Here is a 16,992-nt window from a genome sequence, read left to right on the forward strand (position 1 = left end):
TGGGTAAGTGTGGTTTTTATTTTGGAAATTGAAACCTTTGGTTTTTATATTCAGTGACAAAATCGTACTTGTATTTAGTTGCATATCCACAGTTTTCCTCATTTTCAAAGTTAGTTGCTCTTTCTCCCAATAACTATATAGAAAGGTATAGTACAGAAGGCCATTTGTCACCCCATTGTCCCTGTGCCGGCTGTTTGAAAGAGCTATCCCATTTGTCCCACTCCCCTGCTCTTTCCTCATAGCCCTCCAAATTTTTCATTTTCCACTCTATATCCAATTCCCATTTGAAAGTTACTATTGAATCTGCTTCAACTACCCTTTCAGGCTGTGCATTCCAGATCACAACAACTCACTGCATTTAAAAAAAAAATTCTCCTCGTCTGCATTCGGCTTTTTTGCTGATGATCTTGAACAGCTCCTCCTTCAACAGAATTCTATCCTTTCTCTTCCCTCCAGAACTGTTGTCATATTTCATCAAAGAATTAACCAGTCTTCTCTGCACATTGTTTCAACCTGTAGCCGGTTCTGACTCGACGGCTTCCCCCTCTATTGCTTATAATTCCATGTCAAAACTTAATTCACACAATAAATTGTTTTTAGAGTGCAGCAATTGTTCTTATGTAGGCAAATGGAGCAGTCACCTGTGTTTTCAGCACCCTACAAATAGCAGCAAGGTGACTGACTGGTTAACCAGCTTGCTTTTTGGCAGTGTTGGTTGAGAGATGAATGGTGACCAAGAGATAACGAGTGAGCACATCCCTCTTCTTTGGTCCCATCGGATCTGTTTAAACATCCACCTGAATCACTGGAGTACAAAAACAGGACATTTAACATGTCATGTTTATATCCTGGTTACTTCTCAATGAGGGGTCGTAATTCCAGCTGGATGTTTGACAGAAGTGTGTCAGTTTAGTGTTGGTATGAAGCTGGAATTGCTTCATACTTGTGTTAAATCTGTAGTTCAAATGTACCCTTACTTAGTGTATGCAAAACACAATCCAGGTTTAGGCTGATTAGTGGCAAGTAACATTCGCGCCACACAAATGCCGGGCAATGACCATCTCCAACAAGAGAGAATCTAACCATCTCCCCTTGACATTCAATGGCATTACCATCGCTGAATCCCCCACTATCAACATCCTAAAGGGCTACCATTGACCAGAAACTGAACTGGAGTAGCCATATAAATACAGTGGCTACAAGAGAAGGTCAGAGGCTAGGAATCCTGCGGCGAGTAACTCACCTCCTGACTCCCCAAAGCCTCCACCATCTACAAGGCACAACTCAGGAGTGTGATGGAATACTGTCCACTTGCCTGGATGGGTGCAGCTCCAACAACACTCAAGAAGCTTGACACCATCCAGAGCAAAGCAGCCCCCTTGATTGGCCCTCCCTCCACCACCGATGCACAGTGGCAGCAGTGTGTACCATCTACAAGATGCACTGCAGTAACGCACCAAGGCTCCTTAGACAGCACCTTCCAAACCCGCGACCTCTACCACCTCAAAGGACAAGAGCAGCAGATGCATGGGAACACCACCACCTGCAAGTTCCCGTCCAAGTCACACACTTGGAACTATATCGCCGTTCCTTCACTGTTGCTGGGTCAAAATCCTGGAACTCCTTTCCTAATAGCACTGTGGGTGTACCTACCCCAAATGGACTGCAGTTCACCACCACCTTCTCAAGGGCAATTAGGGATGGGCAATAAATGCTGGCCTGGCCAGTGATGCCCACATCCCATGAATGAATAAAAAAAAAAATTTGAAGCCATGCACATTTCCTTCCAAACTTTTAAGTAGCTGCATTAGAGTTAATTCTCTTTGTCGAACACTTGCCAGGGTTTTGTGCTCATCAGGATGGGGAATGGGACACTTTGATATTTGTGTCTGTTGAGGGCACTGAGCTCTTTAGAGTTCTGTTCCAATCCAATTTCTTGTTCCTCTCCTCGCAACGATAACCTCACATTCCTGTAATGGTACAGTTTTTCCATGCCTCTAACATCCTTCAGGTACCAGTCCTGTCTCAGTGGATAGTGCTCTCACCCCTGAGATTTGACCATATAATCCAGGCTGACCCTCCAGTGCAGTCCTGAGGAAATGAAATTCAAGACTGTTCTGGCGTAACAAGAGTTTGAAGCATCGTTGTTCGGGAATCTTTTCTCTGGGGACCATCTGAAGCTGAAGTTACAATCATTCATAGGCTTATAGCACTTAATGCTCCCCCTTCATGTTGGAAGACCTTATCTTAAATATTACAGCCTTGGTGTACTTCTGATTTCACTGTACTACTGATTTATTGCTCTGCATCGTCTTCTTTTGACTGTCTTTCTCTGCCCTCTCCTTAGAATCATAGAATTTTGTAACACAGAGCCTGTGTTGGCTCCTTGAAAGAGCTACCCAATTAGTTTAATTTCCCTTTCTCTTTCTCCACATCTCTCTAAATATTTCCCTTTGGAAGTATTTATCCAGTTCCCTTTTGAAAGTTACGATTGAATCTGCCTCCACCAGGCAGCGCATTCCAGATCTACAGAGCCAGCAGGTACTCGATGGGCCGAATGAACTCCTTCTGTGCCATAAATGACTCTATCATCGTAACTTGCTGCATAAAAATATTCTCCTCATCTCCCCTCTAGTTCTTTTGCCTTAAATCTGAGGCGTCTGGTTTACTGACCCGCCTGCCACTGGAGACAGTTTCTCCTTTCCTTTATCAAAACCGCTGAGAATTTTGAACATCTCTAATGAGTCTCCCCTTGTATGTGATCTTTTTGCAGCCAGTCGCAAGTCATTTGTGCTTGAGATGAATGAGTCTGCATTGAGTCGGATCCTGAAGCTGGAGAAGGAGAACCAGAGTCTGCAACATGATGTTCAGGAGCTCCAACAAGCTTTACTGGCGGCAGAGGAAAGCAATGCTAGAATTGTGGAGCTGGAGAAAGAGAGCGAGCTTCTTAATATTAAGGTTTGAAATGGGCATCTGGGCGTCATGCCTGTTATACAGTTTAGGAAGCCTTATGTATACCAAACATTATTCAGCCAAGAAATCCCATGTATATTCATTTCAAGTTGCTTTCTGAAGCCAAAAGCATGCTGCCATCTGCTCCCTCCCCCAATGCTACCTAGAAGAGATTGCATTGTGGCGAAGGAAATTGTACATAGTCGATTGGAACAATGGGCCAGAGTGACTGTTTGGCCTCGCATTCTCAGCCATGGCCGTATGGTTAGCACTCTCACCTCTGAGTCAGAAGGGCGTGGTTCAAGCCCCACTCCAGAGACTTGTGCATTTAATCCAGGCAGACACTCGGTAGTACTGGGAGAATGCTGCAGTGTCGGAGGTGTCGTCCTTTGGATGAATCAGAATCATAGAATGGTTACAGCACAGAAGGAGGCCATTCAGCCTGTCGTGTCTGTGCCAGCTCTCCCTAGCAACTCAGCTAGTCCCACTATCCCTGCCCCCTTTCCCTGTAGCCCTGCAATTATCTTCTGGTCGGGTGCTATCCCAGTCCCTTTTGAATGCCTTCATTGAACCTGCCTCCACCACACACTCAGGCAATGCATTCCAGATCCTAACCACTCACTGCATAAAAAAACTTCTCCTCATGTTGCCATTGGTTCTTTTGCCATTCACCTGGATGAGAAGTTTATCTGAGGCTGTGTCTGCCCCCATGGCAATATTACACAAAACAGCAGAGGAGCTCTCCCCAGTGTCCTGGCCAATATTTATCCTTCAAGTAACATCACCAGAAACTGAGGTTCTAATCATTATCACATTGCTGTGTATGTGGGAGCTTGCTGTGCACACATTGGCTGCTGTGTTTCCTAAATTACAATAGTGACTACACTTCAAAAGTACTTTGTTGGGTGTAGTGCTTTAGGACGTTCGGAGCTTGTGAAAGGCGCTATAGAAATGCAAGTCATAGAAACATAGAAAATAGGAGCAGGAGTAGGCCATTTGGCCCTTCAAGCCTGCTCTGCCATGCATTACGATCATGGCTGATCATCCAACTCAGTAACCTGTCCCCGCTTTTGCCCCATACCATTTGATCCCTTTAGACCCAAGAGCTATATCTAACTCCTTTTTGAAAACATTCAATGTTTTGGCCTCAACTGCTTTCTGTGGTAGCGAATTCCACAGGATCACCACTCTCTGGGTGAAGAAATTTCTCCTCATCTCAGTCCTGAAAGGTTTACCCCATATCCTTAGATTATGACCCCTGGTTCAGGACTCTTCCACCATCGGGAACATCCTTCCTACATCTACCTTGTCAAGTCCTGTTAGAATTTTATAGGTTTCTATGAGATCCCCCCTTCACTCTTCTGAACTCCAGCGAATATAATCCTAACCGACTCAATCTCTCCTCATACGTCAGTCCTACCATCCCAGGAATCAGTCTGGTAAACCTTCGCTGCACTCCCTCTACAGCAAGAACATCCTTCCTGAGATACAGAGACCAAAACTGCACACAATATTCCAGGTGTGGCCTCACCAAGGCCCTGTATAATTGCAGCAAGACATCCCTGCTCCTGCACTCGAATCCTGTCACTATGAAGACCAACATACCATTTGCCTTTTTTACCGCATGTTGACCAAATCCTATTTTGATCGCTACTGTGTTTTCAGGTGGGGAAACTTCAATCTGAACTTGATCAGGAGAAACAAAGTAACCAAGACATGGGCAGCCTGAGTGAGGAGCTTCTGCAAGACAAATCCCAGCTAAAGGAAAGCATGGAGGCTCTCCGAGCTGAAAAAGAGAGACGGGTAAAACTAGAGAATGACATAAGTGTGCTGAACATTCAAGTCACAGTTATACTAACAGTTGTGCTACTGTAAAGTGCATTTTGCTTCTGCTTCCCACCATGCACCCTCCATAATCTTGAGCTCATCCAAAGCTCTGCTGCCTGCATTCTAACTCCCACCGTTATATTCGCTCATCAACCCCATGCTCACTGACCTGTATTTGTTCCCAGTCTGCCAACCCCTTGATTTAAAAATTGTCTTTGTTTTCAAATCCCTCCATGGCCTCACCCCTCCTCATCTCTCCAACCTCCTGAAGCTTCACAACCCTCCCAGCTGTCTGCATTCCTTCAATTCTGGCGTCTTGAGCATCCTTGATTTTAATCGCTCCACCATTGGCAGACATGCCTTCAGCTAACTAGGCCCTGATCTTTGAAATTCCCTCCCCCCTCTCTCTCTCTCTCTCTCCTTTTAAGAAGCTCCTTAAAATTATATTTCCTTATGTAACTCGGTTTCAACTTCTGTTTGATAACGCTCCTTGGGACATTGTTTGTGTAACTCCCAAGGTCGAGTGCTGACTTTAACTGGTACACATGGTTTGCGATCAGCACCACGTTATCAGACTTCCTGGGCATTTTATGAATGTCCCTTCTGCCTTTTGACTGTAAGGTCCTACACAAACTGAATTTGGACAGTCTCAAGCTAGTTTCCTATAGGACCGCATTAATTTGGCAATCTTACTCGGGAGAAACCAGACGAATGCTGGTGTGTGAAATCGTGCAGTAGAGGATTTGCTTCCAAGGTTGAAAATTACATTGATGATCAGCATAGAGGCACATTTAATCAAAGTGTTCTGTATCTGGGGTGGGAGCATGTCACACAAGTAGCTGGTGCCTGTAATGGGAAACTGTTGCGTTTTCTAATTCTCATAATCTTCACCTTGCTGCATGATGAAGCCAGCGGAGAAAGATGAGAGTGTGTTTCCTCAAAGAAGATTCTTTATACTCTTGATGCATTCGATGTGATCGGGGGGCCAAACTGCAAAGGCCAAATTTTGCCATAGATCAAAATTTTATTCTATGCTGCCACAAAATCTGAAACTCAATAGTCTCTTACTGTCAGCACACAGCCAGAATCTGATAACGGGTTGACAGAGAAAGGCTGATGTGTGTCAGCTTTTGAAAGCACCTGTTTTTACCATAATAGATCTGTCTGGTATTAATTGACACACGAGACGTATTTCCCCATTGTTCGTTCTTGTATATCTATCCATCCATCCAATAATCTAATCCCATGTTTTTCTAACTGGTCATTAGAAGAGATTAAAAACGTACAATGGTCTGATTCTCCTTATGTTCATAGAATCTTGCAGCACAGAAGGAGGACATTATGCCATTTGTGCCTGTGCTGGCTCCTCGAAATCTGTCCAGTTTAGTGTCACACCCTAGCTTTTTCCCCATAACTCTGCACATTTGTCAACGTCAAGTGCATATCCAATTGCTTTTGAAAATTCCTATGGAATCTGAATCCACTGTACTTTCAGGTTGTGTGTTCCACATCTTAACTTGCTGTGTTGGGGGGTGGGTGGGGGGGGATGGAAATAAAAGTCTGTGTGGGTTGGGAATATGTTTTGAGATGTGTAGAGTCTGACCTTTCTCCTGTTGCTTGATTCTTCAGTGTTTTCATTTTCATTTGAGCTGGGGGACTGTTACTGATAGTTTCTCTGATCCTTCGTATCCAGGTAAAGGAACTGCAGGAAGAGAATGAACACTTAAAGCAGACAGTCTGTTCACTTAGGGAACGTTCTCAAATCAGTGCTGATGCAAGAGTGAAGGACATAGAGAAGGAGAATAAAACCCTTCATGAGACCATCACAGAGACTAGTGGCAAGCTAGCCAAACTTGAGTTTGAAAAGAAACAAGCCCATAAGGAACTCCTACACTACAAAGAGAAAGAGGAAAAGGCAGAAGCACTGGAGAAAGATGTTCACAAACTTGAGCAAGAGAATGAAAAACTTCAGAAACAGGTGGCTTCTTTGAAGATCACATGTGAGAATGTTAGGTCCCTTGAACAAGATAATTCAAACCTCGAGTTGGAGAATAACAAACTCAAGAAGTCTCTCAATAGCTTGCAAAATGTGTCTATCAAGTTGGAAACTGTAGAGAAGGACAATAAGCAGTTGGATGAGGAGAACTTGGAGCTGAGGAGGATGGTGGAAACATTGAAGTTCACAAGAACAAAATTAATCAAATTAGAAATGGAGAACCGTGAACTGGAAAAGGAGAAGGGTGAACTGAGGAAAAATGTGGAATCATTGAGGACCTTGAATCGGAAATCTGAACGATTGGAAATTAGCTACCAAAGTCTGGATTCTGAAAACCAGAGACTTCAGCAGGTTCTGGATAACAGTAACGCAAAGATCCAACAACTTGAGAAGGATCTACAGGACACCGAGAATGAAAATCACATTCTGCAGAAGAACTTGGAGGAGCTGAAGATCTCCAGCAAAAGACTGGAGAAGCTAGAAAAGGACAACAAGGTGTTGGAGCATGAAGCTGCACAACTTGAAAAGGACAAGAAGACATTGGACAGAGAGAACAAACGGTTGCGGCAGCAGGTAGAACTGAAAGATACAATCTTAGATGAGAATAGTCTAAAACTGTCGAGCATGGAGAAGGAAAAGAGAACACTGGAAAAGGAAGTGGGCAAATTCAAGGAGACCACGAACAAGGTGAAGGAGCTGGAAGTTGACAATAAAGAACTGTTCAAGCAAGCTACAATTAATAAGAGGACACTTGCTACACTGAGAGAGGTAGGCGATGTGGAGATCTGCCTTATTGATACTAAATGGTCCCTCAATTTGTTTTAACCTCTTTCGCAGGACAAAATATGAGCATCTTGTACTTACCCTCAAGTCAACCCTTGACTCTGCTTGTTTTTGGTGTCCTGGTCTAGCAGTGTGGCATTGAACCAAACAGACTGTATACTTGCCAAATGTGAGCCCTGGTCTTCGAGTCTGCCAATTTCAGTCAGTGGAGGAGGGTGTGTCTTTAAAAATATACACAAGGTTCCCACTCCTGATCACTGCTGAATGGCAAGTGCTTGAGCACAATGAGGAAAGGACCAGGCTCAAATGTGATTTATCTTTGAATAGCCTGCCAATTCTGCTTTAAACTCTCTGCTTGAAAAAGGAGAGAAGGCTGCCATGGTAACAAGATCCAGTGCTTTTGGTAGAGCAGTGGAGGGTGTAGGAAAGAGGGAGAAGGGAAAAGAATCTCTAATTTGAGTGTAAACAAGTCAAAATGACACTGTCCAATAACCATTAAATCTAAAGCACTTGTATCTTTTCTTTATGGAGGCTGTGTGAAGTGGGAGAGGAGGAGCAAGTGAGGTAGAAAGGGGGGCAAAGTTTTTGGTATGGGATACTGAACTGGTTGGTGTATGTAATATACTGGCAAGCATACCTGACTGGAGTTATATTCTAATTTTTAACCATGCTCCCTTTCTGCAGTCTCACTGTTTTGGGTGTAGGAGGGGTGTGCAGGGCGATGATTGTGTGTCCAGCGATTGATGCTGAGGCTTCAAGTTTTGCAGTTTACATTAATGTTTTATATTTCGAAGTTCAAATTGGTGAGATTCCTGATTATTAATAAACATAGGTGCGGGGGAGGGCAAAGCAGTTGGTGGTGAGGATCCACAGAATGAACTCGATAAAAGCTGTCAGCAAAACAGTAGCAGAAGAAATTCAATATAGGTAAGTATAAAAGAAGGAAGGAAAAGTGGGCATTGTGTTCCGTAAGTGATGTGGATATAGCTAGAAGTGTAATTCAGAGATTGAGGGCACTTTGGTAGACTGAAATGTCGTAATATGTTCAGTCTCTGTGGAGCAATAATTAACAAACCGGCGGCAGTGGCGCAGTGGTTAGCACCGCAGCCTCACAGCTCCAGGGGCCCGGGTTCGATTCCAGGTACTGCCTGTGTGGAGTTTGCAAGTTCTCCCTGTGTCTGCGTGGGTTTTCTCCGGGTGCTCCGGTTTCCTCCCACAAGCCAAAAGACTTGCAGGTTGGTAGGTAAATTGGCCATTATAAATTGTCACTAGTGTAGGTAGGTGGTAGGGAAATATAGGGACAGGTGGGGATGTTTGGTAGGAATATGGGGTTAGTGTAGGATTAGTATAAATGGGTGGTTGATGTTCGGCACAGACTCGGTGGGCCGAAGGGCCTGTGTCAGTGCTGTATCTCTAATCTAATCTAATCTAATCAAACACAATGCTGAATATTCAGACAATGCAGAATAGTGTGGGTCAGGACAGAGTAGGAGGAAGTCATACTTAAACTGGCTCTGGCCAGACCAAAGCTTGAGTACCATGTCCAGCTCTGTCATCAAAACCATTCAAGCCTGAAAGGCTATGCAGAGAAGAGCCATGGGCTACTACTTGGTGTCAGAGGACTGGGTACGGATAAAAAAAAACTGGAGATATTCTGGTTCTTTAGCTGGAGAACAGTTCATTGAGAAGGAATCTTGAGGGGGTGGTATCATAGTGGTAATATTAGCGAACTAGTAATCCAGAGGCCCAGACATGAGTTCAAATCCCACCATGGCAGCTGGGGAAATTTAAATTCAGTTAATAAATCTGGAATAAAATGATAGTCTCATTAATAATCATGAAACTACCAGATTTCTGTAAAATGCATCTGATTCCCTTCTGCCTTTCCAGGAAGCAAATCTGCTATCTTTACCCAGTCTGGTTTACACGTGACACCCACAGCAATGTGGTGGACTCTTAATTACCCTCTGAAATGGCCTAGCAAGCCACTCAGTTATATTAAACTGCTGCAGTAACACTGTAGGTGTACTTGCATCATGTGGACTGCAGCGGTTCAAGAAGGCAGCTCACTATCACCTTCTCGAGGGCAATTAGGGATGGGCGATAAATACTGATCTTGCTAGTGATGCTCACATCCTGAGAACAATTTTTTTTTTTTTAAAGTGTGTGTTTGTACAAAATAGTAATCCATGTAGAAAAGGTAACTCCAGAACAGTTGGACAGGAGCACCAAGGGTTAGACATGAAAAACATCTTGATGCAGAGTGGTTGACATATGAACTGAACTTCTAAGAAGGAGCATTAAGATTTATTGTTGGTGTTAATTGCTTTAGATGGACATGTAGTCCACATAGCCACAACTACCACACAAAAGTTCCCTCTAATCTCAAATTTCACCTGTAGTTTATTAAGTGTAAGACCCATGTCCTCTAGTTTAGCTTTCAGTCCCAGTTAATAGCCTACCAGGTCTACATTTTGGTATTTTAAAAATCAGAATTAGCTCCTTCATCATCATCTAACCAATACAAGTTTAACTCTGAGAATTCATAATTAAGAACACTAGGACCCTCATTTCTGTTCATTTTTACTTGTAGCCTCTCTCAACATCTCTCCTTCATTTTGAAGGTGTGACTTAAGAGTTGTATTACACACAATATACAGCACAGGAACAGGCCATTTGGCCAAATCAGTCCCATGCTGGTGTTTATGCTGCACTCCAGCCTCAATCTATCCTTCCTCATCAAATGTTTTCAGCATAACCCTCTATTCCCTTTTCCCGCATATGTTTACATAGCTTCCCTTAAATGCTTCTATAGAATTCACCTCAGCTACTCTATGCGGTAGCAAGTTCCGCATTCTCAGCACGCTCTGGGTAAAGACGTTTCTTCTGAATTCCTTATTTGATTTCTTGGTGACTATCTTATGTTGTAAGGAACATAGGAGATGGCCATTCAGCCCTTCGAGCCTGCTCCATCATTCCATACGATCATGACTGATCATCCACTTCAATGCTTTTTCCCCACACTATTCCCATATCCCTTTAAGTCATTGGTATTTAGAAATCTGTTAATCTCTGCTTTATACATACTCAATGACTGAGCTTCCACAGCCCTCTGGGGTAGGGAATTCCTAAGATGCCCTCTAGTTTTGCTCTTCGCCAGAAATAAAGACATTCTCTCTCTCTCTACTCTATCAAAACCTTCCATAATTTTAAAGACCTCCAACAAGGACATCCCTTAGCCTTCTCTTTTCAAGAGAAAAGAGACCCAGTCTGTCCATCCTTTCCTGATAGGGTATAACCTCACAGTTCTGGTATCCTGCTTAAAAATCTTCTCTGCATCCTCACCGGTGCCTCGATCTTTTTAAAAATAAGGTGACTAGTACTGTACACAGTAATCCATGTGCAAGAGGGACCTCTGCCTTGGGCGTCAGAATCTGCTCTGGATTATTTTCTCTCGATTCTGCTGGTGATTGGATTACCAGTGCGCCCAATGTTGGTGATCTATTAACATTGGTCTGACCTAATGTGTAATAAAAACAAGAAATGCTGGAAATGCTCAGCAGGTCTGGCAGCATCTGTGGAGAGAGCAGCAGAGTTAATGTTTCAGGTCAGTGCAGAGAAGATTTTTAAGCGTGATACCAGAACTGTGAGGAAAGGATGAACAGACTGGGTCTCTTTTCTCTTGAACAGAGAAGGCTGAGGGATGTCTTATTAGAGGTCTTAAAAATTATGGAAGGTTTTGATAGAGTAGAGAGAGAGAGAATGTTTTCATTTCTGGTGAAGAGCAAAACTAGAGGGCATCTTAGGAATTCCCTACCCCAGAGGGCTGTGGAAGCTCAGTCATTGAGTATGTATAAAGCAGAGATTGGCAGATTTCTAAATACCAATGCCTTCATCATAACTGGCAAATGTTAGAAATGTAATAGGTTTTAAGCAAGTAAAGTAGGGGTGGGGCAAAGAGAACAAAAGGGAAGGTGTTGATAGGACAAGATCACAGAGAATAACTGACCAGAAGGTCATGGAGCAAAGGCAAACGGTATGTGAATAGTGTAGTGAAAGACAGAGCATTAGTGCAGAGAGGGTGTTAATTGAAAGAAAAATGAACAGCACTGGTCCCAAGCACAAACATGAAAAAAACAGTGGGTAGGCACAGTAGAAACAAACAAACTAAAATAAAATAAAGAAATAAAAAATAACTAAAAATAAAAGAGGGGGTCTGTCATGCTCTGAAATTATTGAACTCAATGTTCAGTCCGGCTGGCTGTAGCTTGCCTAATCGGTAAATGAGATGCTGTTCCTCGAGCTTGCATTGATGTTCACTGGAACACAGCAGCAATCCCAGGACAGAGATGTGGGCATGGGTATGTGTTGAAATGGCCAGCAGCTGGAAGCTCGGGGTCATGCTTTCGGACTGAGCAGAGGTGTTCCGCAAAGCGGTCACCCAATCTGCGTTTGGTCTCCCCAGTGTAGAGGAGACCACATTGTGAGCAGCAAGTACAGTATACTAAATTGAAAGAAGTACAAGTAAAATCGCTGCTTCACCTGAAAGGAGTGTTTGGGGCCTTGGATAGTGAGGAGAGAGGACCTAATGGGTACGTCTCTATTCCAGGATCTCGTCAACGAGAAACTCAAGAGTCAACAGCTTTCCAATGAATTGGAAAAGCTTAATCAGGAGTTGGAGAAAATTGGTTTGACCAAAGAGAGACTTCTACAAGAGGAACACAACAGCGATGATAAGTAAGGAGACCCCTCTTCCTACTGGAGTCATTTGTTTATAAAGTAGCATACTTCCTCTAGTCTGTCCTTCACTATCTGCTATACTTGCAATGGTTCGTAAGTTACCAGAGAGACTATTGGATGTGTACAGTAGACTACAGGCTAATTGTGGGTCAATTCATTCCTTTAAAAAGGATCTGGAACACACCTGTCAGCTAACACTGAGGAAGAATGCCACATAATACAAGAAGTCATTAGAAAACTTGTAGACTGGGCAGTTAAGTGACAAGTGAACTTTAGCGTAGATGTGAGATGTTACTCCTACACTTTAGAAAATAATGGGGTAGAAGAACAAAGGGATCTAGGGGTACAGGTATACAAATCATCAAAAGCAGCATCGTAGGTCAGAAAAGCAATTAAAATGCTAACAGAGCATTGGGGTTTATTTCTGGGATATCAAATTTAAAAGTAGTGAAGTTATATTAAATTTGTATAGGACCCTGGTCGGGCTGAACTGAAAACACTGGAAGATGGTGTCAGATTTGAGAGGTTACAGCTATGGGGAAATATTGGGGCTTTTTTCTTTCGAAAATTGAGACTTAGAGGTGACCTTATTGAGGTCATTAAAATTATGAATGGGTTGAACAGGGTCGGTGTGGACAGATGTTTCCACTTGTGAGAGAATCCAAAACAAGTGGCGATAAATACAAGATAATTAATAAATCCATTAGGGAAATAAGGAGAAATTTCTCTCCTCAGAGAGTGGTTAGAATGTGGAACTCACTACCACAGGAAGTGGTTGAGGTGAATAACATTTTTTCAAAAGAAAAGCGAATAGAGAGATATGCTGAAAGGCTGAGATGAGGTAGATAGAATGGGAGGAGACTCGTAGGGAGTATAAAAACCAGCAGAGACTAGTTGGACTGAATAGCCTGTATCTGTGCTGTATATTCTATGTAAGCTGTTGAAAAAGGAGATTGAGGGTAAGAGAGAGGTTAATAAATCCTTTTATACCTGAGCATTGGGACAAGAGACGTTGATCAGGGCTAGAGGGCATCCATGATTGAGGTACTCCTATGAAAGAAGCTGGTTTGATGGGATAAGCTTTCTTATTTTGTTAATTGGATGTCCAGTTTATTCAGCCATGAACAAGTGACACGGGGTGCTTTTCTTTAATATGGAAAATTTGCATTTTTTGAGGGGGGGGGGGGAGAAGGGTGCATTTCTATATCCTCACAATAGTTGTGAACTTAGCTTTGAAGATGGAACAGAGTGAACATAAGAAAACCAAAAATAGGAGCTGGAGTAGGCCATTCGGCCCCTCGAGCCTGCTGCGCCACTCAGTATGGCTGATAGACTATCTCAGCTCTACTTTGCTGCCCAGTCCCCAGAACCTTTGCTTCCCTTTGTGCTCATAAATCTATCAACTCAGATTTGAATGTTCTCACAGCTCTCTGGCTAGAGAATTCCAAGGAGTCATAACCCTCTGAGATGAAGAAATTTCTCCTCTTCTCAGTCATCGTCATTTATGGCATAGAAGGAGGCTATTTCACCCATCGAGTCCATGCTAGCTCTCCACAGAGCAATCCAGCCAGTCTCACTCCCTCGCTCGATCCCCATAGCCCTGCAAATTTCTTTCTTTCAAGTGCCCATCCAATTTCCTTTTGAAATCACAGATTTGTCTCAGCTTCCAACACCCTCGTGGGCAGTGAGTTCCAGGTCATTATCACTCACTGCATAAAAAAGTTCCTCCTCACATTCCCTCTACATCTCTTGGACAAAACCTTAAATCTGTGTCTCCTAGTCCTTGTACTGTTAGTTAATGAGAATAGTTTTTCCTTGTCTAACTTATCTAAGCCTGTCATAATCTTGCACAGTACTATTACACCTCCCCTCAATTTCCTTTGCTCCAGGGACAACAACTCTTTATGCCGAGACTGTGAGCGCTGATTCTAGAGTCTCCAGCCAGGGGAAACAGCCTCTCAGCCTCTACCCTGTCAAACCCACGAAGAATTTTATACTGTTTCAATGTGATCATCCCTCATTCTTCTAAACTCCAGAGGATATAGACCATCCTACTCAATGGATAGATGTGCTCAAAGGAAGAGAATGTACAGATATGTGCATTCATCGTCTGCTAATTCTTACCAGCTATTTCTCTTGGGTTTTTAAATCTGCTTATATGTTTTAAGCCATTTACCTGACAGTTTATATCTTGAATTGTGGGAAAGGGCAGGAGATCGAGGGGTGACTTGGTGATGAGGGTCACGCTCCCACCCTGGCAGTTTGGGCAGGGCAGGCGGTTGAAAGTATAACCGGGCAAGATTCCCTACCTGTGAGCCAGGTTTCGGACAAAGGTAGTTCAGCGTCAAATCATAGAATAGTACAGAAAGGGTGCATTTGGCTAGTCGAGACTGTGCTGGCGGTTTGGAAGTTAGCCCCACTCTCCTACTCTTTGGCCATATCCCTGCAAATTTTTCTCCTAAGATTTATTCCAGTTCCCTTTTTGAAGCCTACCACTGAATCTGTTTCCAACACACTGTCGGGCAGTGCATTCCAAATCCTGACCATATGCTGCGTTAAAGTTTGGGTGTAATTTCCCAGCAGAGGAGTTGGTGGGGTGGGGGGGAATAGAGGCATTGGCAGTAGAGAGTATTTTATTGAATCATGTCCTTTCACCAGCTGTATGGAAGCTGGAATACTCTGACCTTTATTTGCTTTATATTGGAGAGCTCAGTAAATGTCCCACATGGGTTAGGGGGTTACGTACCATCCAGGACTGTCTTCATGAATTAAAGATTAATTTCTTCTTGTGAGCAAACCAGAGAAAAAACCATCTGGATGTTAAAACAAATTGTGTTTTTTTTTCCTGGTAAAATATTGGTGATGGTGGGGGTGGAAAGGCTGTTTGACCTGTTGGGGACCGTTACAAGTGGGAATTCACGTGATGAAACCTTCAGAGTTGGAAACCTGAACACGGGGTCAGAGATGCAATGGAGCTGTCAAAGGTCAGAGTGTTGATCTGTAAATATCCCCAGAGACATATCTGGTCATCTTTTGGAGAGGGTTGCTTAGTAAAAGTATTGGTGTAGGTTTGCAAATTGTGCTTGTCTCAAAGCCCTAGGGTTGTTCCGAAATATCAGGGACGTAATCTTTTTTTGCAGAGGGGTAGGGAATTCAAAAGGATTCCTCCATTGCTCAGTTGAAGTAAGAAAGTCAAAAGTGTAGGATTTCCTCAGCTTGTCGCCACTCACAAACATTACAATTGTGAACTCTCTTACTGCTGCCAGTTTCGTAATTAAAGAGCTTCAAAATCCATTGCACCCTCAGGAGCACTTGACGTATCTTGGGCTCTCTGGGAGAACGAAGCTGGAATCAGGTCTGGAGAAGTTGAGAGTGGCTGCAGGGCCTCGGCTGTTTGTAGGGGAGTCCCAGGAAAGTCTGTGTGGGCCCTTGTCCATGTGTGGTGCTCTCCATTATCAGCTGTTTATTGATTGCCTGTGAGGTAGCAGGGCTGAGAGAGAGTGGAATGACTTCGTAAAGGGCTCACTGTCCCGAGACAGAGGATGCACAATATTTCACCTTTCAGTTGATTGCTTCTGCAAACAATATTGCAAAGAGCTTTTAATAAACAGTGACAACAGTAGCTGGATAATAAGATAGGTCAGAGGACATGACAAAGCAATAGAGAGAAATTCTACTTTTCACACAGACCAGTCATTCTTTACCTCAGTTTTCCTTTTGTACTTTGAAGGCTGTGGTATGATTGGTTTGGAGCAGTATGAAAATGGTAATGAGTCAGGGGCACTTGGCTCATCTGGTCCATTGCTTCCATTGTCCTTTCCTGGTGCCTCACAATCATTGTGTATCTGTGGATAATGGACTTCCCTAACAATCACCTTCCTCAATCCACTCTGGCCAATGGCAAACGAGCCGGCACCAGGTGTGTAATACCTTTCTCTCTCATAAATTTCCCTCTCCCTCTCTTTCTCTCCCCCTCTCTCTCTCTCGCTTTCTCCCTCCCCCTCCCTCCCCCTCCCTCCACCTCCCTCCCTCTCCCACCCCCTCCCTCCCACACCCCCAGCCCCTCCCACACGCCCAGCCCCCACTCCCCCCTCTCCCTCCCCCTCATCCCACCCTCCCTCCCCCCTCCTCCTCCACCTCCTCCTCCCACCCCCTCCTCCTCCCTCCCTCCCCCTACCCCTCCGTTTCCCTCCCCCTACCCCTCCGTTTCCCTCCCCCTACCCCTCCGTTTCCCTCCCCTTCCCTCCCCCTTCCCTTTCCCTCCCCTTCTTCCCTTCATAGACTCATAGAATAACAAAGCACAGAAGACCATTCCACCCATTGTGTTTGTGCTGGCTCTTTGCCAGAGCTGTCTAATTAATCCCACTCCTCTGCTCTCTTTCCCCCATAGCCCTGTATATTTTTCCCTTCAACGATTTAGATCACTCCTTTCTCAGCAAAATTTGTCCCTCAACTCACACAAACCTAACCGATCTGGTTGTTTATCTCATTTCTGTTTGTGGGACCTTCCTGTGTACAAACTGGCACCTGTGATTGTCTATGTAACAGTCACTATATTTCAGAGGTACCTCTATTGGCTGTGAAGCCCTTTGGGCGTGAAAGGCACTACATAAATGCAACTTCTTTTACTGTTTCTCTCCATCACTTCCCCCTCTTTCACTGGGATGTCCCCCAGCCCCTCTTAGCTGGGTAGC

General features: G+C 43.9%; 1 protein-coding gene across 3 annotated transcripts in view; it reads left to right on the forward strand.

Moving 5' to 3' along the window:
- Window positions 1-16,992, forward strand: part of ccdc88c (coiled-coil domain containing 88C) — a 298,794-nt gene that overhangs the window by 199,373 nt on the left and 82,429 nt on the right. For all 3 annotated transcript variants that reach the window (XM_068038543.1, XM_068038546.1, XM_068038545.1), the window contains 4 exons: window positions 2,774-2,958; window positions 4,618-4,755; window positions 6,473-7,543; window positions 12,168-12,295. In XM_068038543.1, the coding sequence (XP_067894644.1) occupies window positions 2,774-2,958; window positions 4,618-4,755; window positions 6,473-7,543; window positions 12,168-12,295 (1,522 nt within the window). The remainder of the gene's footprint in view (window positions 1-2,773; window positions 2,959-4,617; window positions 4,756-6,472; window positions 7,544-12,167; window positions 12,296-16,992) is intronic.

The sequence above is a fragment of the Heterodontus francisci genome, chromosome 9, assembly GCF_036365525.1.
Source record: "Heterodontus francisci isolate sHetFra1 chromosome 9, sHetFra1.hap1, whole genome shotgun sequence".
Lineage (NCBI taxonomy): Eukaryota > Metazoa > Chordata > Chondrichthyes > Heterodontiformes > Heterodontidae > Heterodontus > Heterodontus francisci.